The sequence below is a fragment of the Lepisosteus oculatus genome, chromosome 21, assembly GCF_040954835.1.
Source record: "Lepisosteus oculatus isolate fLepOcu1 chromosome 21, fLepOcu1.hap2, whole genome shotgun sequence".
In the NCBI taxonomy this organism is placed as follows: Eukaryota; Metazoa; Chordata; class Actinopteri; order Semionotiformes; family Lepisosteidae; genus Lepisosteus; species Lepisosteus oculatus.
In genome coordinates, this window is record NC_090716.1 from 1,630,930 (window position 1) to 1,656,902 (window position 25,973).

The 25,973-nt window shown below is 42.7% G+C and overlaps 1 protein-coding gene across 1 annotated transcript; it reads left to right on the forward strand.

The window, feature by feature from the left end:
* The first annotated feature begins 6,444 nt into the window (after window positions 1-6,444).
* On the forward strand, window positions 6,445-24,948 carry LOC102690512 (mucin-2-like). Its single transcript, XM_069181776.1, has 29 exons — window positions 6,445-6,559; window positions 7,189-7,450; window positions 9,350-9,464; window positions 9,670-9,760; window positions 10,020-10,129; window positions 10,224-10,440; window positions 10,868-10,993; window positions 11,383-11,500; window positions 11,810-11,948; window positions 12,088-12,201; window positions 12,406-12,475; window positions 12,631-12,768; window positions 12,920-13,084; window positions 13,884-13,975; window positions 14,096-14,222; window positions 16,524-16,779; window positions 19,212-19,261; window positions 19,353-19,453; window positions 19,645-19,796; window positions 20,119-20,257; window positions 20,478-20,588; window positions 20,805-20,984; window positions 21,252-21,488; window positions 21,897-22,053; window positions 22,517-22,648; window positions 22,937-23,078; window positions 24,173-24,216; window positions 24,296-24,466; window positions 24,833-24,948. Exons 1-29 carry the CDS (start codon window positions 6,481-6,483, stop codon window positions 24,940-24,942), a joined length of 3,945 nt encoding a protein of 1,314 aa, XP_069037877.1. The 5' UTR covers window positions 6,445-6,480; the 3' UTR covers window positions 24,943-24,948.
* Window positions 24,949-25,973: the final 1,025 nt, after the last annotated feature.

Sequence of the window (25,973 nt, forward strand, 5' to 3'; positions counted from 1 at the left end):
ATGTTTCTAATGTGAAATGTATCTTTTTTTTTTTCCAGTCAATGGGTACTACGCATGTCTTGCGTGCCATTGAAAGTGTTGTGTTAATGACTTGTAAACGCAATTTATTTCCTTATGTACAATTGGGGAGAAAACATTCAAGACATGTAGGCGTATTTATCTTAAGCTTGTCTAGTACCTGTAATGTTTCTGTTCACCGGTGCTGATATTTAATACAGGGCTTTGTGTGCTCAGCCCGAGGCATGTTGTCTGTTCCTTCCTTGGGAAACACCTTAGTGACATAAGCATTTCATACATCAGTCATAACCTAGAAGTGTCCTGTTTTTATCTTTGAGAAGCATTACTTAATCAGCTGCATTATTTTGTGTAATACTTTCAGTTATAATACTGAACAATACTGAAACAAAAATGTTTCCTTTGTTATATTCCTATCAATCGCTCCTATAATATTTTTGTTTAATACATTATGTACTGTACCCTTTCTTTAACTGGATCTTTTCCTTGTATTTTTCTTAATTAAATTATTAATCTATTCCACATAACATAAATGTGGAATTTATGCCAGCAGCCATATCACTCTGCAATTCCCAGCTGGCAGCCCCACTGGAGCTCAGCAGTGTGAGCCTGGTCAGTACCTGGATGGGAGACTCCTGGGAAAAAAGGTCGCTGCTGGAAGAGGTGTTAGTAGGGCCAGCAGGGGGCGCTGAGGTCTGGGTCCTAATGTCCCAGTATAGTGACGGGGACACTATACTGTAAACGGGCACCATCCTTCACATGAGACGTAAAACCGAGGTCCTGACTCTCTGTGGTCATTAAAAATCCCAGGGCGTTTCTCGAAAAGAGTAGGGGTGTAACCCCGTCGTCCTGGCCAAATTTCCCATTGGCCCTTATCAATCATGGGCTCTTAATAACCACACTCTATGAATTGATTTCATTACTCTGCTCTCCTCCCCACTGAGAGCCGCTGTGTGGTGAGCGTTCTGGCGCACTATGGCTGCCGTCGCATCATCCAAGTGAGGCTGCACATTCGTGGTGGTGGAGGGGATCCCCATTACCTGTAAAACGCTTTGAGTGGAGTGTCCAGAAAAGCACTATGTAAGTTCAAGCAATTATTATTATATCATAAATAATACTGTTATTTTCTTTAAGCACACCTGGAGAAACAGCTTCAGATCCACCATCTTCTTGGTTATCAGAACTACTATAAGTGTTTCTGTGTCAGCACTGTCTCCGATCCAGGCAGGAGTCTGAAGAGTCTGAGGTATGCCACCTGAGCTCCCCCTAGTGCATGTCTCTGACAAATCCTCATTCTTCTTCCCAAAACTGCTGTTTACAGCATCTCACCCTTTCTGATATCCTTTGAAAACCAATCCACAAGTGATATCACGGGTCATATAAAAATCTGATGGCTATGAATCTGATAGTGCCTCTGCCTTTCCAAAAATATGTAAGTAAATTAAAACAAAACAATTCTTATTAAAAATATAACACTTAAAGCAATGGGATAACATTTCAGTAAAACTGTTGAATAGGCAAAAAGCAAATCTTTGCAACAAAGCATTAAGATGATGTATTATGCTTTAATATGCTGAAGTATGAAGTATTAAAAAAGAAAGTTAAAAGGCACTAGCCCACTCATGTGGAGATTTCCAGTAATACCATTAATTCTAAGTGCATCTGAAATGTTGAACAGGAAGCACTTCTTTACAAAGGGTTGTGAAGGTCTGGAACAAGTCACCCAGCGATGGACAGTACCTCAAGCTGGATGACTTCCTCAGATCTAGTTAGCAACTACTGTAGCAACCAAGCAAACTAGATTTGTTGTGTGGCCTCCTCAAACCTCAAACCTCTTTCAAATAAAACCATATATAATTTTGTCTTTTTAAAGCCAGGCCACCAAAAGCTATGGGCCACTGTAAGGCCATCCAGTGTCAGGATTTGTAGGTGTCTTTCAAACGGTAGAAAGGTGTACAGTACCTGCTCTTTCATCTGCTAATACCAGGATGGGATGTGAGGTATGTGATGTGAGTGACAGGAGTGACAGAACTTTTCTGTCATTCTGTTCAGTTTCTAAAAGTCAGTTTCCAAATTCTGTCATCAAAAATAAGGAAAATTTTAAGGTTGTTAAAAAAGACTTGGGGACAAAATCTTGTGTGATTCTTTTAAAGTTCAAGAATTTTATGTTTAGAACAGACATTTGACATAAAAGTAATATAAAATAATATTTCAGGGCATCATCTTTCTTTTATGAAAGTTATTTCTTAGTGTGATTTTGGGGAATGTTAAGGATTCAGATCTGCCGAACATCTTTCGAGAGCAGAATGGCCTGATCTCAGGTGGCTTTTCCATCAGCTGATCCGTCAGGGTGAGAATCAGGCCTGCAGAAGGCCATCCAGGAACAACATTTGCATGTCTTCACTCTGATGTTTACCTGTCAGTTGGTTTCACAAGAAACAAACTTGTGAAACAAACACGGAAAAGGAATTTCATAATTGTAATGTTGTGGTATTATGTGTGTGTATTTACACAATAGATTTGCAGTTAACCGTAGTTAACCTGCTGTGACTATTTATAGCTAAGTCATAAAAAGAAATTCACAGCACAAAATTCTCTAGAAGATGTGTCAAAAGCTTTTATTACCAAGCTGTTAATAAAATCTTAAATTGCACCACAGGGCAATCAAATCAAATGGAATGGAATCAGATCGGATCAAATAAAAAAAATTGCCTTAACCAAAGAAATGCTGTACATGGGTATAATTTAAATGTTCTATGTTAGACTTGTTAAAAGAATAATTCTTGCAAAACGTTGCAAAGTTGTATCTTGTAATAAGAATATTTTTTTCTTTGTGGCGCTAATTGTCTTCCATACATAACACTACAGTTATAAGCAGCTGTACGCGGATTTTAACACATGATATATTTTGCAAGATACAAAGAAATAATGCAAAGCCCGATTGCTAGTTTATTTGTCCCACACTCTTACATTTTCTCCCATGTGTACAGATGTGTACTGTTATTCACTACAGCAGTGGTGGGTGAAATGTCCTGCTAAAAGGTACAGCAACAGTCTCTCACACAGGGTTTAAACCCACACCCTTTCATTTAGAAGTTTACAGCCCTGATCTCTGCTCCACACAGCTGTCCGTGTGGTGCTGAGCCTCTCAGTAATCCTGCCACTCACATTATTTTTTTTTCCCATCACTCCTCCTAGTTGGTCTCGCCTCAGCGTGACCTGGACCTGATGAGCTACCCACAGTGCAAGTCCATCGAATCTGCCAGCATGGATCTATGCCGCAGGTCTCTGATGCAGCAGTGGAAGGCCAGGAAAGGCCTGTACCTACATTATAGGGGATAGGATGTTCTGTCTGGGCTCCTCTGCCAGCTTCAGGCCAGCATTCACTAGTTCAGTCAATTTCCAATTACAATGAATAGAGATGACTCATATAAAGGGATGGCATATTTAATGCTGTAGTGTTTGGCATTAACTCATCTAAATAAGAAAAAATGGCAGCCCCAGCCAAAGGTCAGAGTTGTCAAACCCCCCTCGTTTATGAGGAATGAGACAGGGAAACAGCTGCAAGGGCACAGACAGGGTGGAAGGAGGGGTGAGAGATGCACATAGTGATGTGGGCAGCCAGCGAGTGATATTACAAAAGAGAGCAGAATTGGAAGATGAGAAACAGAAGTGTTTCAGGTACTAGCAGGACTTAAGGTAAATCAATCTCTAGGTCCCAATGGTATCTTACCAGTTAGCAAAGGAAATGAGTGATGTTCTTCAGAACGTACTGTATCAATTCAACTCTTTCAAGAGTCACTCAAGTCAGGGTGAATACCCATGGATTGCCAAACGGTAACTGAAGTGCCGACAAAACCAACCCAAGTAATTATAGACCAATAAGTCTAATTTCTGATAGGTTAGGGAAACAATTGTTAGAACTAAACTAGAGGATCACCTAATTTATATTGAAAAGCCATCCTAGGGTATAGTTAACACAGTTTCAGAAAGATGGATCTTGCTTAATCAACTTGTTAGAATTCTTTGGATAAGCAACAACAGAAATGGACAAGCGCAGATCATATGATATTGCGTATTTAGATCTTTAGAAGTTTTATGATAAAGTTCCAGATGAAGACCGCTGCTCAAATTCCAGATGAAAGAATTTCAAGGAAATGTGTTCATGAATTAAGAACTGATGAATAAATAGGAAACAAAGACTATAGATAAGGGGTATATAGTCAAATTGTGTGATGTACAGTAGTGGAGTACCACAGGGGTCTGTACAAGGACCACTGCTCTTCCTAATTTATATCATTCAGGTTTGTAGATTATACCAAATCAGGTGGATCAGCAAACATTAAAACTGTTAGCAGAAAATTAAATTAAAAAAGATTTAGTAAAAGACCGGGCAACCACCTGGCAGATGACATCTAATGTTGACAAGTGCAGAGTTGTGCATACAGGTAGTAAAAACAAAAATTGTAAATACAAGTTGGAAGATGCTGAGCTAGACTAAACTACTTAGGATAGTTTTTTATGTTGACATTACTTAAATCTACCAGACAGTGTGGAGAAGCAAAACAAAAAACGGCAAGCAAAATGTTAGGCTATATAGTTGGAAGGGTAGGAGTTAAATTAAGGAAAGTCCTGTTAAATTTGTATTATGCAGTAAGGCCTTATTTACAACAGTGTGCACACTTCTGGTTGCTACAGTACGTTACAATACATATTGCAGACATTGCTCTGGAATCAGACCTGCAGCTGAACAAGGATGGAGCCTTTCCACCTGAGCTTGTTCAGCTGCTGTAGCAGAGTTGTCTGATCTCAGGTGGCATTTCCATCTGCTGGCTGCCACTGTACTGTATCTGTCAGAGTGAGAATCAGGCCTTGAGGAAGGCCTAGCGCAACCACAAGAAAGTGTCCAGGAACATTTGCATGTCTGATGTTTACCTGTCAGGTGGTTTCACACAATTCACATCAAAAACAAGCAAAAGAAATTAAATAATTGTATTGTTGTGGTATTATGTGTATTTACATAATAACTTAACCATTGATTCTAGAGTTACTATGTACACTGTAGCTAAGTAATTAAAAGTGACTCACAACACAACTTGTGTTCCTTATAAGATATGTGCTTCACATTTGTCTTAATCAAATGACAGAATAGTTGTGACTTAAATCTGCTGTTTTACTTTGGACCTTCTGTACACATAATAATAATTTTACAAATAAGGGAAGGCCATTCAGCCAACCCAAGCTTATTTGGTTGTTCTTGAAGAATCTCATCCAGCTGTTTCTTGAATGAATACAGATATGTCTCAAATACAGGGTTAGGGAATGTGCTCTACATCTCCACAACACTTTGTGTAAAGAAATTCCCATTCTCAGTTTTACAGTATGCAGTTCCAAACTGTATCCTTCTGTTCATTGTCCATGAATACTGGTTAATTTATCCATTACTTCATTCAACTCAATTGACTTCTCATTTAAAATATGTAAGTCAATTCAAATCTATAATTGCAGAGAGACAAAATTCATAATTAAATATTAAAACACCAGTTGACTTAACGCCTTATTTTCATACACATAAATGTGGTGAATTTTAAAGTAGAGAGAGTACAGCAATGTAATTCATGACTACATTGAAAGAGGCCAAAAAATGTACTGTTTTTAGTATAACTTTGGTGTATATGCATCAGTAAGGGATTGAAAATCAGATGAAATGGACAGATTTAGCTTGTCTTGTTATTTCCATGGCTTTAAGGCAAGGGGAGATTACACTGGAAAACACTGCAATCATCCGCACTCATTACTGGTTCCAGAGAGGTTCTGTAATTCTGTAGCTACAGAGGGGTGTGTTGGACAGTAATGAAGCCAGCACAACAACACATACCATCTTTGGAATTAAAGTACAAATGAAAAACTACAATTCTTCAAATACTAGATCATACAAATCATGAACTGTGAAATCAACTACTACACTGTATCAGATTATAATCTGAAAAGCAATTAAACATCAGTACAGAGTCAAGAAAATAATAGTCTTATTTAAAATGGTCAAAAATTAGCTTCAATTAAGATCTGAAATACATACTGTACTGTATAGTTCACATAGGGTTGAATTTTACCCTATTGGTGACCTTCATGAAAGTTCCTGCCTGCCTCATTTCTGCAGTTTTTTAATAAATACTCTGAGCTGGGCTCCTGCACACTGCAACGCTGTATTGGACTGAGTGGTTAAAGAAGATGGAAGAATAGTGGTGGGGAAGCTCCTGCTTTTGCTCCTGTTTCATCGTTGTGTTTAACTTGTTGCAAGGAAATTCTACATGATACCTGTTTACATTGAGGAAGCATCAAGCTCAGCCCCTGGTACTTTAGTCCCTCCTTACCTCTGGAGCTATAAAAGCCAGAGCTAGAATCCAGTTGGGACACTTTCCCCGAAGATCCTGTGGAGACGCTGCAGCCTATCCACAGTGAACCATGGGAAGAAAGGCAGGGGTACCAGTGTTGGTGCTGATGTGGCTGATGATGTTTGCTGGTTATGGCTCTACGCAATCAGGTAGGCAGAGTAGATTGCAGCTACTAAAGGTTTATGTTTAAAATCAGTCAAATGTTGGCAGTGTCAAAGAATACTTTCGGGAACTCGTACACAGATTTAAACAATGAAGATGAATGTGTAATAACCAGCTTTCTGATCTGGTATTTGGAGAATAAATACACAAATCACCTATTTCAACAAGAATATGAATTAAAACTTAAACACTTCTTTAAGTAACAACAAGCTTAAAAAATACAGCAAGTTTTATCAAAATAAGTGTTTAAAACACAATTTCCAAGATTCTACTAAAACAGTGAGACCTGTACCAACAAACTTCCTTCAGCACTGAACGTCACTGAACATCATTCAGACACTGGTTTCCCTGTGGAAGACCAAGGACTGAGATGGATGGGCTCTGCAGATGTCTGCTCGTTATTGTGCATGTTTTAGAACTGACATAAAGGGGGTGGGTGGTGGGGGAACCTAAGTGCTGTAATGTGGTAACCCCAAAATATACTGTAAGTGGCTGCTGTGTGCAACACAACAGCTGTTCTTAAGAACTGTTATCAAACTAAGGACTTTTATAGTTTTGCACCTGTTAAACTGACCGCCCTTCAGCCAGTTGAGCTGCCCTTTGCCCTTCCTCCTAGGCAGCGGCAGTGAGCACATCCAGACGATCTGCAGCACCTGGGGCAACGGGCACTACAAGACTTTCGATGGGGACGTGTACCAGTTCCCGGGGACGTGCGAGTACAACCTGGCCTCCGACTGCCAAGAGTCCTACCTGGAGTTCTCCGTGCACATCCAGCGGGCGGAGCGTGAGGACCGCCCGGTCATCAGCCAGGTGGTCGTCACCATCAAGAACGTTGTTGTCGTCCTCCGCAGAAAGCTGGCGTCTGTCAATGGAGACATGTGAGTACTGTTGAGAATGTCTGAAAACTCAATTTATAAAAGGGGGGAACAGAACTGAGCCAAGAAACTGGAAGTGGGCTTCTGTTACAAGTAAAACCTTGGAAATGACACTTAGAATTAGAAGTTAGCAAAATACTTATAAAACAATAACATCTTAAAAAACAGCCAACTAGTTTTTGAAAAGCAAGGTTTTGTTTTAACTAGCTAGAATTTTTCACACAAGCTCAAACAGAGCAGATAATACAAGTTGATATATAGATTTCCAAAAACATTTTGTCAAGGTCTCACAAAATTTTAAGGGGCACAATTTTTAATTGAATTGCACTGGCAGTGGATGTTTGCCCATTATACCTTCCAGCATGTAGGGGCAGCAATATCCTGTAACATTAGTTTTTTACGGGACAGGGTTATTAGCCTTGTGCCCAACCTCCAACATGGATGACCCACTACTCTGAGATTATGAGTCTCATGCTCTACTAACAGAGCTAGTCTGTGCCTGCAATTGAATTGCAGTGGTGTGAATGCTGAAACAGTTGCAAAGGCCGCATAAACACTTGGGCAAGGTCAAGGATTTGTCAGACACTTCAAATACCAAATTAAATGTAATGTAATATTTTAAACAAATCTACTGTACTTTTTTGAAGAAAAACTGAAATCACAAAAGGTTGTTAATCTGAGAAAAAGACTAGGACTGTCTCAGCTTGCCCTTGAGAGAAGCTTAACTGGGCAGTAATGCGTTTGGCATTACAGCTTATTCATTATTGCTTATTCATTTGGCATTACTGCTTAGCCAGCAGCCATATAACTCTTCAACTCACAACTGGCAACCTACTGAAGCTAAGAAGGTGTGAGCCTGGTCAGTACCTGGATGGGAGACCTCCTGGGAAAAACTAAGGTTGCTGCTGGAAGAGGTGTTAGTGGGGCCAGCAGGGGGCGCTCAGCCTGCGGTCTGTGTGAGTCCTAATGCCCCAGTATAGTGACAGGAACACTATACTGTAAAAAGGCGCCGTCCTTCGGATGAGACGTAAAACCAAGGTCCTGCCTCTCTGTGGTCATTAAATATCCCAGGGCGTTTCTCGAGAAGAGTAGGGGTGTAACCCCGGCGTCCTGGCCAAATTTTCCCCTGGGTCATGGCCTCCTAATAACCCTTATCTCTGAACTGGCTTCATCACTCTGCTCTCCTCCACAATGAAAGCTGGTGTGTGGTGAGTGTTCTGGCGCACTATGGCTACCATCGCATCATGTGGGTGGATGCTGCACATCAGTGGGGGTGGAGGGGATCCCAATTACCTGTAAAGCGCTTTGGTGGAGTGTCCAGAAAAGCACTATATAAGTGTAAGCAATTATTATTATTATTATTATTATTATTATTATTATTATTCCCTCAGGCTGAGGATTTCTGTCTCTGACTGCTCACTGCAGTATGTACACTGAATGCTGACACCACCTCTCTCCTGGTGCTCGGGCAGGTTATAAAGTATTGGTGTGAGAATATGTCTCTTCAGAAGCTCAGTTCAAGGACTAAGCTGACAGAAGTGAGAAATCACAAAGGCATGGTAGCAAACATAGAAATCAGCACATGATTTTTAAAACGGTGTTGAGTTCTGAAAACAAATTCAGTTTAACTACACCAGGCCGTTCTTAACTGTTCTACTTAACTGTAGAATGTAACTGTTCTAGGCTGTAAAAGTCTTATATTCTGTCCTTCAAACCATATTTTTTCTTGTGCTCATATTGGTGAGGAAAGCTTCCTCATGCAGGTTGTTTCATTAAGTAAAGTCAGAATAATCTTCTCTCTTTAATGTACACAGTCCAGTTACAGTGTTGAAAATGAATTGCCTTACATTCAGGCTGCAAAAGACAAGGACCTGAAACTAACGCAATGTATTTCAACCCCAGTGTGAAAACCCCATACTACGGCTCAGGGGTACTGCTGGAGAAGAATGAGGTTTACACGAAGCTGTACGCTAAACTGGGACTCACTGTCATGTGGAACGGAGAAGATGCCATCATGGTAAGAGCCAGCTCTTCAGAGAGGGAAGATTCATTCCCATCCTGTTACCAGTAGGTCACTCCTGGAGCTGTAACGAGACCATAGACATGACTTTGAATTGGTTGTGTGTCTCAGGCCTGACATGCACACATTTCTCCATGTACTTCTGTCAAGACGCCAGGCTACCCCAGTTCTGAACTGAGCGTTCTGGGCTTTCTCTCCTCAGCTGGAGCTGGACTCCAAGTACAGGAACCGCACCTGTGGGCTGTGTGGGGATTACAATGGGATCAGCATGTATAATGAGTTCATCTATGAAGGTGAGTTATTGGAACGAGGGACTTTGAAAACTATGAGACAGTCAGGCATCACACATTGTTGTCAAACACGAATAGTGAAGACTGAGTTTATATACTTGTGAAACTACTTTTCTCATGGTTATAATTTATATAATATAATAAAAAACCTTATGTGTACTTAACACAAATGAATTTAGTAAACTATTCATCAGTTATTCTGTAAATGTCATATCTTTTGCATTGCCAAAACATATTTAAAACCGTAAACCTTCTTATGCAGGTGAAGCCCTGAGCCCCATTACATTTGGGAACCAGCAGAAGATCCATCGGCCCAATGAGGTGTGTGAAGACCCCTATGAGGAGGAATCAACACCTTCCTGTTCTCAGTATGTGAGTATCACGTCTAAACCTCCAGCTCGGCACAGAATGTGATTGTGGACAGTTTCTCATTTCAGTGGCTGTAACCTGCCTGTATTGCACCTAGCGCACACCCTGTGAACAGCTGCTCAAGTCCAACACCTGGGCCGACTGTATGAGCTCCGTGGACCCTGAGCCCTACCTGCAGGCCTGCATTCAGGACATGTGCAGCTGTAACTCTACCCTGGGTGACTTCTGTGTGTGCAGCACCCTCTCCGAATTCTCCCGGCAGTGCTCCCATGCTGGTGGCACTCCCCAGAACTGGAGGACTGAGAAATTCTGCGGTAAGATGCATCAGGGCCCGGTGCTAGATTACAGGCGAACTGTTTATACCAGATTAGTATTGGGTTATAATTCATTACTACTTGGAATCTTGCCCTTAGGCTGTAACTGATGTTTTTGCTGCTCCTTGTAAGAGAGCAGGGTTTTTATCCTGAAAACTACTTTGTCTTTTTTGCTGCATAACTGTGAATTGCTTGGCCTTCTTTACTGCTGTGAGAGGCAATATTGTATATAAATATGATCCTTTGCCTTAAATCAAAGAGTCTAGGATCTGCCCTGAAGCAGAAGACCTTTGCAGTATCTTGAAATCAAAGCATCTGACAGACATCTGAACTCCTCACAGCTTCATCCTAATTCATGTCCTGCAGTGCTTAGTGTCATTAACCCATTGCTGTGATGACCTCTAAATATACTGTGTCCAAACTGCAGCCAAGCAGTGTCCCTTCAACATGGTGTACTTGGAGAGCGGCTCCCCCTGTATGAACACCTGCTCCCACACTGACACCAGCACACTGTGTGAGGAGCATCGCATGGACGGCTGCTTCTGCCCCGCAGGTCAGTGCCCCTGTGTTCTGCAACACCACCCTGTAAAACCAGGATGACATGCCTGGTCTCCAAGACCTGTTTTGGATGCTCTGTGCAGTTATAATTAACAGTATTGCACAAGATGCGAGACAAGAGGCTATTTGAATACAAATGACTAGGAAATAGGATGTAAGACTATGTTACTGGGTGAGTTAGGCTGAGAGCATGACGTGACTGAAGATCCACATACTGTCACAGTGCGTGATCACTAATGACCAAGTAGAGAAATGGTGACTTGTGTTCCAGTGAAGAGGTTATTTTTGGGTGTTGAAGTCCTTCCAGCAGGAACAGTAGGAGAGTGAAGCAGGCAGTCTGTCACGGACTGTGGTCTCATGCTGCCTGTCTTTGCTGTGCCACAGGGACGGTGTTTGACGATGTTTCTCAGACCGGGTGCATTCCAGTGGAGCAGTGCCAGTGCAACATGCATGGCACACACTTCCAGCCTGGGGAGACAGTCCAGCAGGAGTGCGAGGAATGGTAAGCGGCATCTTCGGCCACTGCAGTGGCTTCTGTCACCTGCACTCTCTCTATCTGATTCAGTGTAGTTTGAAACTGAAATGTTAAAGACCAGGTCCCATCTTATCCTCCCATTAAAATGGATTGTGTTCACAAACACTTATTTCTGTGTGACGTGCTGTGCATGCTGTTGTCTCTTTGGCTTTGTGTCCTAAACATGACCCATCCTTGTTTCTAGTGCTTGAGGCAGAGTTCCTCACAGTGCTGCTGAGCCAGGGGTGATATTCTTCATGCAGGGTGTGAAACTCGAAGGGCTGTTATGTGTTTCAGTGTGTGTGAGTCGGGGAAGTGGGCCTGTAAGAGCCGGTCCTGTCCTGGGAGCTGTGCTGTGGAGGGGGGAGCTCACATCTCCACCTTTGATGGCAAGACCTACACCTTCCATGGAAACTGCTACTATGTCCTGTCCAAGGTAACGTCCCTGCCCATTACTGTAGGACGTCTTTTCTTTGTCATTTCCAGATGTTGCAAGCTGTCCTATAGAATGTAAATTGGTGCAGTCATGATAACAAGTTGGCTTGAGTAGGTCAACTCTATTTGTACCCTCTCAGGACTGTGACGGAGCCAAGTTCAGCATCCTGGGAGAACTGATTCCCTGTGGCTCCAAGGACTTGGACACCTGTCTGAAGACAGTGGTGGTGCTGCTGGAAAACGACAAGAACAATGTGAGTGTGGAGCCAGAGAGACTGGTACTGGAGGGACAAGATACCAAGAAGGACAGGTTTCAGTCACAGTAACTATATTCTTATAAAGAAGAAAAATCCCATTAAAGAACAAACCATAATAAGAATTGGCAGAAAATGTATGTCCCCGATTAGACAGTAGATTTTGTGCTTCCTCCATCTTTATATTCCTTGTTATTGTTGTAGGCGTTGCTGTTTAAAGCTGATGGGAAAGTGCTCCACAACTCGGCTGAGATCAGTCTCCCATACAACATGGGTGAGAACTAGACTCCGTCTGTTGGGAACGTGCCCTGTTGTGTAGGGTGTATGATGAGACTTGAGCTGAGCATTGTGACGGTCACAACATAGAACTGCATGAATATACGAATAGTCAATACAGATCTAATGACTTCCATTTCTGTCATTGTTTAGCTCACCTCCATGTCTTCAGACCCTCCTCCTTCCATATCATCCTGCAGTCTGACTTTGGTTTGCAGCTGCAGGTCCAGCTGGTTCCCATCATGCAGGTCTATGTGTCCCTGGAGCAGTCCTACAAAACCAAGATGTGTGGTAAGTTGCACTGCATCTGTTCCACAATAAAACTGGAGCTCTCTGGTAGCTAATCTTTGCCCAACAGCCTGTATTGCAGTTCCTTTGCTATGGAAAATGACAGTAAGTTGCTCAGGCAGAAGCCCCACTGTAAGCAGTGTCTTGTGCACAGGTCTGTGTGGAGACTTCAATGACGTTCAGAGTGATGACTTCAAGACCCAGCTTGGGCTGGTGGAAGGCACAGCTGCCCCCTTTGCCAACTCCTGGAAGGCCCAGGCCAGCTGTCCAGACAGGTCTGACCGGCTGGATGACCCCTGTGCCCTCAGTGTGGAGACAGGTGAGAGTCCAAGAGCTGCCTTCCATGTCCATATACAGCATGCGCTGGCCAGATAATGGGACTGAGTGTATCCAACCATTTGTCTAAAAACTGCATCTCTGCCACGTTGGAGTCTAAAGGTGTACAGGGATTTGTGTTCTGAATATGCGGCAAATGTTTAAGAACATGTCTGGATATTGCAGCAAGTGTTTTATTATTAGTAATTAAGACAAAAATAGACATTAGCTTTTCTGTATCACACTGGAAGAGACTTAACTGGATGATGAAAAAACAGCAACAGGAAGGTGAATATCAGCCTCACAACAAAAGCTTGAGTGAATAATGACTACGAGATTCCTCATCTTATTCCTCATAAAGACACTGACAGAGAGAATAAGGAGAGCTAATCAGATCAATTTTGGTCATGTCAGATCTCTGATGCAAAACATTTCTTGCTTCAATTTTTAACATCTAACAGCTGATTGTCAGGTTTTTTCTAAAGTTGTGCATTATCAGCCTATAAATGAAAGTTGATGCCATACAAACAGTATGAAGAGTCTGTACTTTAACTCAATGCCTTCACTACAATTGACAATCTTGACTAGATTTTAATAAAAAAATGTCCAGGATTTTATTCCTTCATGAGTTTGGGCAGTACGCAATACCAACAATTTGATAACAGAAAACAATCTGTTGGATTTATCATAGGCTGTCACTATAAATGGTAAAAATTGATGCTATTGATTATTAGTGGTCTGTAAAACTAGTCCATTACAGTAGTTCTGTGGAACTGAGGTTAACCTGTGCTTCTATCCCACAGAGAACTATGCTGAACACTGGTGCTCCGTTCTGGAGACTGACAGGAAGTTTGCGGAGTGTCATGCACTGGTGAATCCCAAGGACTACTACAAGGTCTGGCTGTGAACTCCAAATCCAGATCATCTTGATCTGTAGAGAAAATGAAGCAAATAATTCTTCTGGTCAACTTGGATGTCTAATGTATAGCTGGTTTCCTGCCTGCTGTGATTCCAGAAATGCGTGTACTCCACCTGTAACTGTGAGAAGAGTGAGGACTGCCTGTGTGCTGCCTTGTCCTCCTATGTGCGAGCCTGTGCTGCCAAGGGTGTGAGTCTGCAGGACTGGAGGAGCACTGTGTGTGGTGAGTGGGGGAGGGAGGGACTGGGGCAGAAATCACACTGGAGTAGTGCTGACATACAGTAGGGGGTGTACTGATCCTCAGAACCACACAGAGAAACCAGCTGTTTTGGGCACATTAGCTGAACCCTTTACAAAAAATGTAAAAAAGGACAAAATATGGGAAATTTTACAGCTGCCAAACCCCACCTCAGCTATCCCATGTGATTGAGACCAAGATGACTGGTGTATCTGCCTGTTTTGCTGTAATGGGCCTGTGTGCCAGAGTCCTGTTTGCTGAATATGGTAACAGCAGCAACTCCAATAATGAAAGAGTCCTTCTGTGTTTCACTCTGCCAATGGTGACCTTACATTGCCCATTGCTCATTACAGGCTCTTGGCCTGTACAAGGGATTGCACATCTGAACCCGCTAAGATTGAACCATGCCCAGTGACACCTCATTTAGAATATTGTGTATAATTATAGTGACTAGGTTACTAAAGATATTTCTGCTCTGGAATCAGTCTAGAGAAGATCAACCAAGCACATCCCTGGGATCAGAGGGAATATCCTAAACTGACTACAAATACTGAATCACTTTAGTCTCAAACAAGGAGGGCTCAAGCAATATCACTTGCTGTAGTACTGTAGTAGAAGAGTAGAACCTTGCAGCATAACCCCGGTCTTGTTAAGAACATAAGAATTCCTCCATAAGAACTGATGATGATCGTTATTCCATGCTGAAAAGAGAAGAAAAGAAACAAAGTTTCGGCTGTGAAGCCTTCACACCCGAAGAAGGCTCCACAGCTGAAACGTTGTGTTTCCTTTCTTCTCTTCTCAGCACGGAATGTTTTTTTCTGTTATCCCTTTCTTGTTTCTTTCCTGTCCTCATCATTCTCCTTTTGCGATATATTGATGTCTTTCTTTGTTGCCCTATGTTGCTGCAACTGTTGAAATTATGTAATTTTGTTTGTTTCCAATAAAAAAACACTAAAAAACATGAGAATTGTTACCAAATGACGCAACTAGTTCATTTGATTAAAATAGTTTGTTGCATGCAATTATACTGCACAATTGTTTGTCCACCATCATAAGTGAATAGTAGGTAATCAGTTCTCTAATCAAATATTTTATGAAATTAAGGGGATAGATTTGAAATTGGTACCAATAGCTTTTGTTGCATTATTGCTGTCTCTCAGTATCTAATGATTGGGAATGTACGGTAGATGATGTCTTGTATTTTACTTATTTTAAATTCACTTCAATTACTTTTGTTATTGAAAAGACTGAATCCCTTTATTGGCTTGGCACTTTCTATTGTATAGCTTTATGTATCAGGAAGCATCTCAGTAGACTACCTCTCTTCTGTCAAAGAGAAAGCCTCTAAAACTGTCATCAGCCTTTTCAGATGTTTGAATAGTCCTGAATTTGTGTTCTTTATATTTTTGTTACTGTATTCCATTTTATTAAATAAACAACTATGTTTGGATAAATAAGCAAGTAAGTCAAAAGTTCCATAAAATACTATTATTTTGAAAAAGATTGACTTACATACAGTATGATATTAAATGAAAAATATTTGATAGCAGTGAACATTTTGGCAGCTGTTGAAAAATGAAATGCTGTTCTACTATAGTACAAGTGCTCCAAGAACAACTGTGTGAGTGTAATAATTATATTTAATAGGATCACAATGTTAGTTTAACTGCTTTAATTAAAGAAACAGTGCAAATATTGTGATTCACCTAATTAAATTATAATCCCATCCTTAGTTTCTTTATATGTGATAAGACACCCTGTTACTGTTACTGATTGTCATTATGGAAGAGGTGTTAGTGGGGCCAGCAGGGGGCGCTCACCCTGCAGTCCATGTGGGTCCTAATGCCCCAGTATAGTGACGGGGACACTATACTGTAAACAGGCGCCGTCCTTCGGATGAGACGTAAAACCGAGGTCCTGACTCTCTGTGGTCATTAAAAATCCCAGGGCGCTTCTCGAAAAAAGAGTAGGGGTGTAACCCCGGTGTCCTGGCCAAATTTCCAATTGGCCCTTACTAATCATGGCCTCCTAATAATCCCCCTCTATGAATTGGCTACATTACTCTGCTCTCCTCCCCACTGATAGCTGATGTGTGGTGAGCGTTCTGGCGCACTATGGCTGCCGTCGCATCATCCAGGTGGATGCTGCACATTGGTGGTGGTGGAGGGGAGTCCCCATTACCTGTAAAAGCGCTTTGAGTGGAGTGTCCAGAAAAGCGCTATATAAGTGTAAGCAATTATTATTATTATTATTATTATTATTAATTGTGCATGTTCTGATTCACAGACACATATATAGAGAGCTGTCCTGACACCCAGAACTTCTCCTATGGGCTCAGTGGCTGCCAGCGCACCTGTCTCTCCCTCAGCTCTGATCTCCAGTACTGCTCCCCCACCTTCCTGCCTGTGGACGGCTGCACCTGCCCTGACGGTCTGTACCAGGATGAGCATGGCGTCTGTGTGCCCATGGACAGCTGCCCCTGCTTCCACAATGGAGACCAAATCCAGCCTGGGAAATCCATCACAACCAAGGATGAGCAGTGGTAGATACCATTTCCAGTACTCTTTAATAGACTTACAAATGGGAGATTACGAAAGTGGTGAAAATCAGGATGAAGCAAAAAGGTCAGCATTTTATGAATCAAAATCCATTATTCAGTCCAGTTTCTTTCTTCCTGGGGTATCAAGCCAGTTACTGGCTGATCCTTTTCCACCAGGCTCCATAAATGGTGCCCTCACTGCACGCAGCTTTGGTCTGCCCAACACAAAAGCAGGCCTGGTTCTATTCGTCAACACTGGGCTACTGGGAGTGAAGCTGCTCTGGCCCAAATTAATGCCCACTGCCTCCAGTTGGCACTACAGTGTGAACTCCCAGATCAGTTCAAATCGGTGCTGTCTAATCTTATTGGTGGGAGTCAGAGAAATGGCAGCAAGGCCAGTGTTAACTGGAGACCTGATGGGTTCATTGCTCTATCTGTGCTCCTGCTGCAGTGAGGAAGGGAAAGTTCAGGAATGAAATCCTGGCTCCCTGATACCTAGCAGAGCTTCACTGCAGACAGATGTGGGCGGTGACACAGACAGCTTGTTAGTCCTGCAGACAGAAGTGAGTTCTTGAAGAGGCGTGTATGCAGGTTCGGCAAGGAAAAGCTGTCCCTGCAGTAGGACACAGTCTCTAGGATGACAGGGCAGGCCTCAGAGCTGTTGCCCCTGCTCTTGCAGTGTCTTGCAACTCACCCAGCCCCCTGAGGTAGCCTGATTGTTATAAGGACTCTGGTAATGCCACAGGCCTCTCACAGGGACCCAGGGGCTCAGGCTACTGACACCAACACTGTCAGTACTCTGCCTCCAGGAAAGCTGCTTCCACTGCTGCTGTGCCCTGTGTCTTCTGTCGGCCAGGGCTCTTCCTTCTCTGGCAGCTTGTGGAAGCCAGGTGGAGGTGCAGGAAGCTGAGATCCACCCTCAGGTGTGGTTCCTTTGGGTGTAGAGGCCTATTACTGTGGAGCTGGTGGCTGTTTGTCAGTCTCTGTCTCAAGTGGTGGACCGCTGTCTGCAGTCTTTTATGCATTAGAACATTCTACCGTGGACAGTTCTAGCCCTGACATTTGATCATCCAAAGAAAACAAAGACTGGGCTTTCCTGTTTAGAGAGCAACTCACTCTCCCCTGTTTCTGCTCCATCTACCTGGTCAGTACTAGGCTCACACACCTCTACCTTTTCACTAACAGCATTCAGAGCAACACCCGTCCTGTCCTCCAGCAATCTCTCTTCTGATCTCAGTCTTTACACCTCTAGGTTCAGATGACTCTGACACCTCTGCATCTATCGAACCCTCTTTTGACCTGTTGCTCTTTGATTCCGTCTCTCCCACATTTGAACACCAATTATGGAACTTATTCCCTAGCTCTTTGTAAATTATTTTTATTTCACTCGAAATCAGAATTTGACCAAGCGGTTCAGTTAGTAAGTAAAATAACTATTTATAACCCCCAGAGTGATTTCTAGCAACATACAGCACTTGAGCGGCTGGTATAACTAGAGGCACGTGAGCTCTTTGTTCTCTTGTACAGCTTTGGTGAGAGGAGTAATAATCCAGGCACACTTGGTTAAACAAATATTTAATAGAATGACAAGACACAAACTACACTACATAAAACAAAACATACTGTACAACACACTAGTTACTCTATGTACAGTTATTACAAACAAGGTGTTTCTGAGGCCTAACATTCTGGTCACCCAGAAAACCCCAGACTGCTGCTATGCAAAGCTCTTAATGCCTACAGAGGCCAGACAGGAGAGAAGCTGCCTTCTAACTAAATACAATGTAACCTGCAGTTAAATCTCTCTCTCTGCACCCTGGGTGCCGCAAAATAAATGGGAGCCTATATCCCTATCCATAAAAAAGCACCCTTAGCAGGAAAGACATTTCTAACTGAGGTATCTTTTACACAACAAACCCAAGTTCCCTAAAAACACAGAATAGCATGCTCTCTCTAGCAAGGTTCAAATGCTTAGCTCCAGTCAGGTTTGGTTTGGAAGTAGGGGCTCTCGCCTGGCTACTTAAGCTTCAAGTCCCAACTCTTCTGGACACTTGTCTCTCCTCTCCTTGTTCCCTGCCTCTGGCTTCTTCTCTTTCTCTGTGCTCTTAATGTGCTCTTATATTGCGTGTTTCTGTACTGCTCCTTTACAATCATCAACCCACAACTTACCTACAGTAGGTACTGTATACTAAGGTAAGCTTTACATTTTTTCTGCTCAAGGGACCCCTGTAACAATACTGTACACCCGATTATCAGTGAGATTCAAACAAATGGTGGCATAATTTTCTTTTTCTTTTTTTCAGTGAACTGCAGCATAAAACCAATGCAGGGACAATGTCAGATTTTAGTATATAATTTTAAATACATCTGTTTTAATACTCCTTTTTCTTCTTGTTATCACTGAGATATGTAACCTACAGATTCTGTGTTTTCAGCATGTGCACCAATGGGAAGTTACACTGCCTGTCTACAGAAACATCGACTAGTAAGTACCAGGGGCTCGTGGCTAGCAAAGCATGCAGAGAGCTCTTGCTTTCTTCTGCTGGCTCTGACTCCCTGTGTCCTGTGTACTCCAGGCTGCCCATCCCCCAAGACCTACTTCAACTGTTCCACAGCCAGGCCAGGCTCTACAGGCCTGGAGTGTCAGAAGACGTGTAAGAATCTGGCGATGGAATGTGTGAGTACAAGCACCCTTCCTGTCAGTAACACAGCCTGTCACTTACAGTAAGTACAGGTACCTTACCTAATATTTTTAGCTGTTCTAAAGTTTTTATATATCAATTTCAGTATTCACAAAATGTGAATAAAGTTTTGTGTTTAAATAAAAAAGCCCACTCAGTTTGTGCTGGGTGTCCTTTGTCCCTGCAGTACATTGTTGGGTGCGTGTCGGGGTGCAAGTGTCCCGATGGGCTTTATGACGACGGGATGGAGAACTGTGTCCTTGAACATCAGTGTCCCTGTTTCCATAATGGAGATGTCTTTCCTCCTGGGGTGACAGTGAGGGACAAGTGCAACACCTGGTAGGTCCTTCCCTAGAGCAAATCAGCTTATCAACTTCAGACTCTTCTCGCTATACAGAAGTGTAAGAATATAACTTGAATACGTTTTATCAGAATACTTCATCTACAGTACACCTCACACTATGCCTCATGTATACATTTCAACATTCATAACTGCTGCAATGCAAAATGCTTGATGCTTGATAATACAGCAGACTACAGAGGGGTACTTTCTGTGTGAACTAAGCTGTGCTTATCAGGATACTCCTGTTGATACTGACGGCTGGTGTGATTCCAGCTCTCTTCCCCCGGTTCAATATTTTTGGTGTCTCTCTCTCTCCAGCACCTGCAAGGCGGGGCAGTGGCAGTGCACGAAGGAGAAATGCCCGGGCACCTGCACCATCTATGGCAGCGGGCACTACATCACCTTCGATGAGCAGAGGTTTGGCTTTGATGGAGACTGTGGATATGTGGCAGCTCAGGTACTGTAACACTCTGTCAGCCCAAAGTGTGTTATGAATATGCACAGTAGCTGCTGTTTCATAAGGTAGTTTATGCTGTTATCTTTCTTTTTAAAAAAATCTATATCCTTGCACAGAAAACAACAATTAAATAAGAATTTATAAACTAATCTTGTAACAATTATGTTTGATTTTTTAATTTTTTAAAAATATTACTATGACTACTGTGTTTATTTTACAGGACATGTGTGGAGAAAAATCTGCAAACGGCACCTTCAGTGTGATCACTGAAAACATTCCCTGTGGAACAACAGGCACAACCTGCTCCAAATCAGTGCGGATTTATATGGGGGTAAGAGCCATTTCCTGAATATCATCATAGCTACTTTTCAGGTACAGTATATCATCATCCTTCTAGATCCAATCTCAAGCTGTACTTTATAGAACTGTTCTCCCATGTTTCTGACCCCAGCGCTGAGAAGTTGTCTGGTTTCCTGCAAGCCTCCCCACTGTAGAAACTGGTATAAATGTTGGGCTCACAAGGAGCTGAGCTGTCTGTCTTTCACAGAGAACTGAGCTGAAGCTGTCTGATGGGAAGTATGAAGTAATTGAACTAGACTGGGGAGAACAGGTGACGTACAGAGTGCGGTCTGTTGGCATGTACCTCGTTATCGAAACCAGCATTGGGCTGGAGGTGCTCTGGGACCGGAAGACAGCCCTCTACATCATCCTGGATCCATCATACGCAGTGAGTCAGGACTGCCTGCAGTCAAGGACATCTGGTGTAAAAGAAATTAAATGGGGATTTAGCAGAAGAGACCCCATACTGTTTTTTAACATGTTGCATAGATGGCAATATGGAATTACTCTTCTTGTAAAGTATAAAGTACTGCTGGACTAGTACACTGGGCTCTAATTTCTCAGCATGAAGTGGCTTGTGGGAGGGATTCTGCAGTGCTGCTGTCGCAGGATGTGCCCTGCAGGCTCCCTGACTTCTGCCCCGTGTCTCCTCTAGGGGCAGGTGTGCGGCCTGTGTGGGAACTTCGATCACAACGGGAAGAACGACTTCACCACCAAGGGCCAGCTGGTGGTGGCCAGCCCCCTGGAGTTTGGGAACAGCTGGAAGGTGTCCAGCAGCTGTCCCGACGCAGAGCTCCATGACCCCTGCTCTATGAATCCCTTCCGCCATGGCTGGGCTAAGCTGAAGTGCAGCATCATTAAGGGAGAGACCTTTGAGGACTGCCACCCTATGGTACACCACACCACAGACAATTCACATCTTAAATGTGGACTTTGTATTAAAACAAAGGTTTTATTAATTAGTCACAGATCATTATTAAAATTGTACTTTGACAAATGCCAAGCCTGATGAGTTTAGATTTGACTTTAAAATCCTGCTTATAACTTGTATTATAACAGTGCTCTGATTGCTCTGATAATTTTTTACAAGTAGGTTTGTATAATAAAAACAATTTATTATTATCACAATCATCTTCACTATCTGGATAACTCGTGTCTAAGCACTTGTGTTGTATATCTTGATTGAATTTGGTTAGGGTTATTTAAAATATCCAAAATGTTTATAACAAAGCTGAGTGTGTGGTTTTGATGATGTGTGATAAATGTAAAAAGCAGTGTGTCTTGGCCCTTCCCTGTGCAGGTGGACCCCAGTCCGTATTATGATGCCTGTGTCCGTGACTCCTGTGCCTGTGACACTGGAGGAGACTGCGAGTGCTTCTGCACAGCTGTGGCTGCCTACGCTGCAGCCTGTAATAAAGCCGGTGTTTGTGTGGCCTGGAGAACACCAGAGATCTGCCGTGAGTAGAGTTTACAAAATACAAGTTTATATTTATGGTTCTGCATTTTGCTTGTAGATGCTGCTGCAATTCATGCCTTTGAAAGATACTATCTATAGTGTCTGAAACACCTACATTTCCTGTTTAATAGTTGTATTAATATCACTTAGATTTTTTGTGTTTTTGCTATGCATCTTATTCAGTACATGATTGGTATGATAATATCTGCAATGTAACATAACACATAGGATGGGTGTATAAGTCTGTTCCAATTAGATAGATTCTTAACTTATATGACTTTCTGCACAAGTACAGAGTGAAAGCAGTTGAACTTCAGTACAGTTATCTCTCCGTAAGTAAAAATGGGTTCATTGCAAGTAGATGGCCAACCAACAAAGTCAGAACTCAGAGCTTGATATGAAGGTTATGTATTCTGAATTATGCATTCTGTTTAAGGATTGTATATGTGTTTTGTCTCTTGCAGCTGTGTTCTGCGACTTCTACAACCCCCCTGGAGAGGACTGTGAGTGGCACTACAGTCCTTGCCACAGCCCCTGCATTAAAACCTGCGAGAACCCGGAGGGAAACTGTAGCAACTCACTCCTGAAACTGGAGGGTGAGACTACAAAAACATCATTTCAGCCTGTTCGTCTCCATTCACCACATTCTGATAATCCTCCCACCATTATACTATGGCAGTGGACGATGATAGACTATGAATATAGATACTCCAGATAAAAAGCAAACAAACTTTATATGTCAAAAAACAGACTTAATACGTGTTTAAAGACACTTTGCGGATCCCAGGACAGACTGCATCATTATTACCAATTGCAGCTATAAGAAATTAGCTTGTTTCTAAGTACTGCATAATTACAACATGTTTTTCTCTGTTGCTTTGTAGGCTGCTATGCCAGATGCCCTCCAGACAAACCCCTGTTTGATGAAGAAACCAAAACCTGTGTGGAGAAATGTGGATGCTATATAGATGAAATTCTCTATCGTCCTGGGCAGGACGTTCCCACTGCTGAAAAGTGTACCACGTGGTAAGGCACCCTCAAAAAGAACTACTCATCCAAACTTAAATAATTTTACATCTCTCAAATTGGCTATTGGCAATTCTGTCCTTGACTCTCTTTATCAACAGTTGTACTACCACAGCAGGTTATCATCCTCTGAAATGTAAGCTGCTGGGTCATCTGTTTCTTTTCCACACAGTGAGTCCAGTGTTAACGAGAGAGTTAACAGATGGAGGATGGATACTTTTCCAAACCATAACATTAAAGGCCACAAATGGGCGCTGTGAGGGTAACTTTGCTCCCATAACCCCAGTGGGACTCAGTCAGTTGTGTGACACATCTGGGGAATCAGTCCATTCAAGCCATTCCAGATTCATACTAGAGCAGATGAAGACTGCACCCTGAATGGGCACATTTACTGGATAAACTAATTCAGAACCATGGAACAATCAATCTGAAAACTGTCACAATATGCTCAGCAAACACAAAACACCTCTGAGAAAGCCATGGGTTTTATTAGTAAATATATATTTATGATCTAAACTATCTAAACTGATGACTGTCACGAAGCGTCTTTCAGAACCCTATGCAGACAGCGCAATCCGGAAGGGAGTGAGAAAACACAGGGAAAAAAGACTAGGATAGGGGCTGGAAGAAGAACAGGGGGCGTCTCCAAGGTGCGCTGGTGCTCGGTGGGTGTGTCCAGGGCAAACAAGTCCAAAGGGAGTCTGTGAGAATAACCTGAGAAAGCCAATGTCCAGAGCCAGGTGATCCATCCTGACACAGACGAACGAAGTTAAAAGCCGGAGCGGGATCCGGCGAAGGGCCGGGGGGAATAAAAGGGGGTAACGGGGCCAGGAGCTCCCAGTCCCGGACCCAGATGGTTAGGAAGCCGTTGCGAAGCCTGAGCCGTGGAGCCCCTCCAGGACCCTCCCACCTGTGTAGGTGGGCTTCCGGGCATCCATGTTCCAAAGCTGAGCCCAGATTGGCAGGAACGCCTGGCTTTATAGGACGGGGGCAGGTGCGGGAGATCAAGAACAGACAAGGAAGGGCTGGAGCGTCCTTAAGAGGAGGGGTTTACGAGTGTGACAATGACGTGTACTTTGTTTTTATTCTTGCAGTAAATGCACACAATCTGGAAACACAGAATGTGAAAGGAAGCCTGGTGAGTTATTTAAATATAGGCACTTTATAATTGCTGAATGTCTTGAGTCCATGACTCAGTTTGAATCTGCTTTCCACAGGTTGTTGCTTTTACAATGGAAACGAGTACAAGGAAGGAGAATCCACTTCCCAGGACAACGAAGAAGGAGAATGTGTAACACACATATGTAGAAATGGAACCATAACAACATTCAACTGCATTATTACTACAACCATTACATCTACAACTCCCACTACTACACCCACAACAAGTAAAAACTATTTGAGTAATTCTGTTGTTTTAGAATATTGCCAATAACCTAGTGCTCTGTTCGACTACAATAACACAATACTACAATCATATGGTTTTTTGTGTAACTAAGCAGAAAGAGAGAACGATGTAGCTAAAGAGAAGAATTTAGATAACGTTAACAGTTTCTGAAGAAAAATGTTCAGAATTCTCTGAGCTTAACACTCAACGGGTCTATAGGTATAGAAATTTAGTAAAAGATGGAAATCACTTAAAGAAAACGAGAGAGTAAAATACAGAAACAGGACGAATTTCAACTGAAGTCTCATTATAATAAAAAAGATATATATTTTTGTAAAAATTATAACTTTGTTTTTTTCACCCATAGTAACACCTGCAACTACCACCCCCCACATTTCTACAACACGTAAGTCTATTCTGATTTGCCAATTCTCATATTCTTTAGGCTTAATGTTGATGTTCAAAGGGAGAATGTGAGTGTACATTTCTTCCTCTGAACTACTGCATTTTAAGAAGGAGAGCTGAAAGACACAATGCTTTCTTACATTATATACAGTTTGATTAAGACAGTACAATTTTTTTAAACTTTTTTCAGCTTGTGAGAGGAGATGCACATGGACTTCCTGGTTTGATACTACTGATCCAGAGTTCACACCTGATGGTGATGACTTGGAGACCTATGAGAATATTAAAAGCAAGGGTGACAACATCTGTGATCACCCAGAGGACATCAAGTGCAGGGCAGTGTCCTACCCCGAGTACACCCTGGAGGACGTAGGACAGAAGGTGCAGTGCAATGTGTCTTTTGGCCTGATCTGCAAGAAAGAAGACAACGTGAATTTAATTCCTCCCAAGTGCTACAACTATGAGATTCAAGTGCTTTGTTGCAGTAATACCTGTCCACCTACAACAACCCCCTACCCTCCCTCTACAACAATCACCCCTCCACCTCCTACAACAACCCCCTACCCTCCCTCTACAACAATCATCCCTCCACCTCCTACAACAACCCCCTACACCCCCTCTACAACAATCACCCCTCCACCTCCTACAACAACCCCCTACACCCCCTCTACAACAAACACCCCTCCACCTCCTACAACAACCTCCCACACTCCCTCTACAACAATCACCCCTCCACCTCCTACAACAACCCCCTACACCCCCTCTACAACAATCACCCCTCCACCTCCTACAACAACCCCCTACACTCCCTCTACAACAATCACCACCCCTCCACCTCCTACAACAACCCCCTACACCCCCTCTACAACAAACACCCCTCCACCTCCTACAACAACCCCCCACACTCCCTCTACAACAATCACCACCCCTCCACCTCCTACAACAACCCCCTACACCCCCTCTACAACAATCACCACCCCTCCACCTCCTACAACAACCCCCTACACCCCCTCTACAACAATCACCCCTCCACCTCCTACAACAACCCCCTACACTCCCTCTACAACAATCACCACCCCTCCACCTCCTACAACAACCCCCTA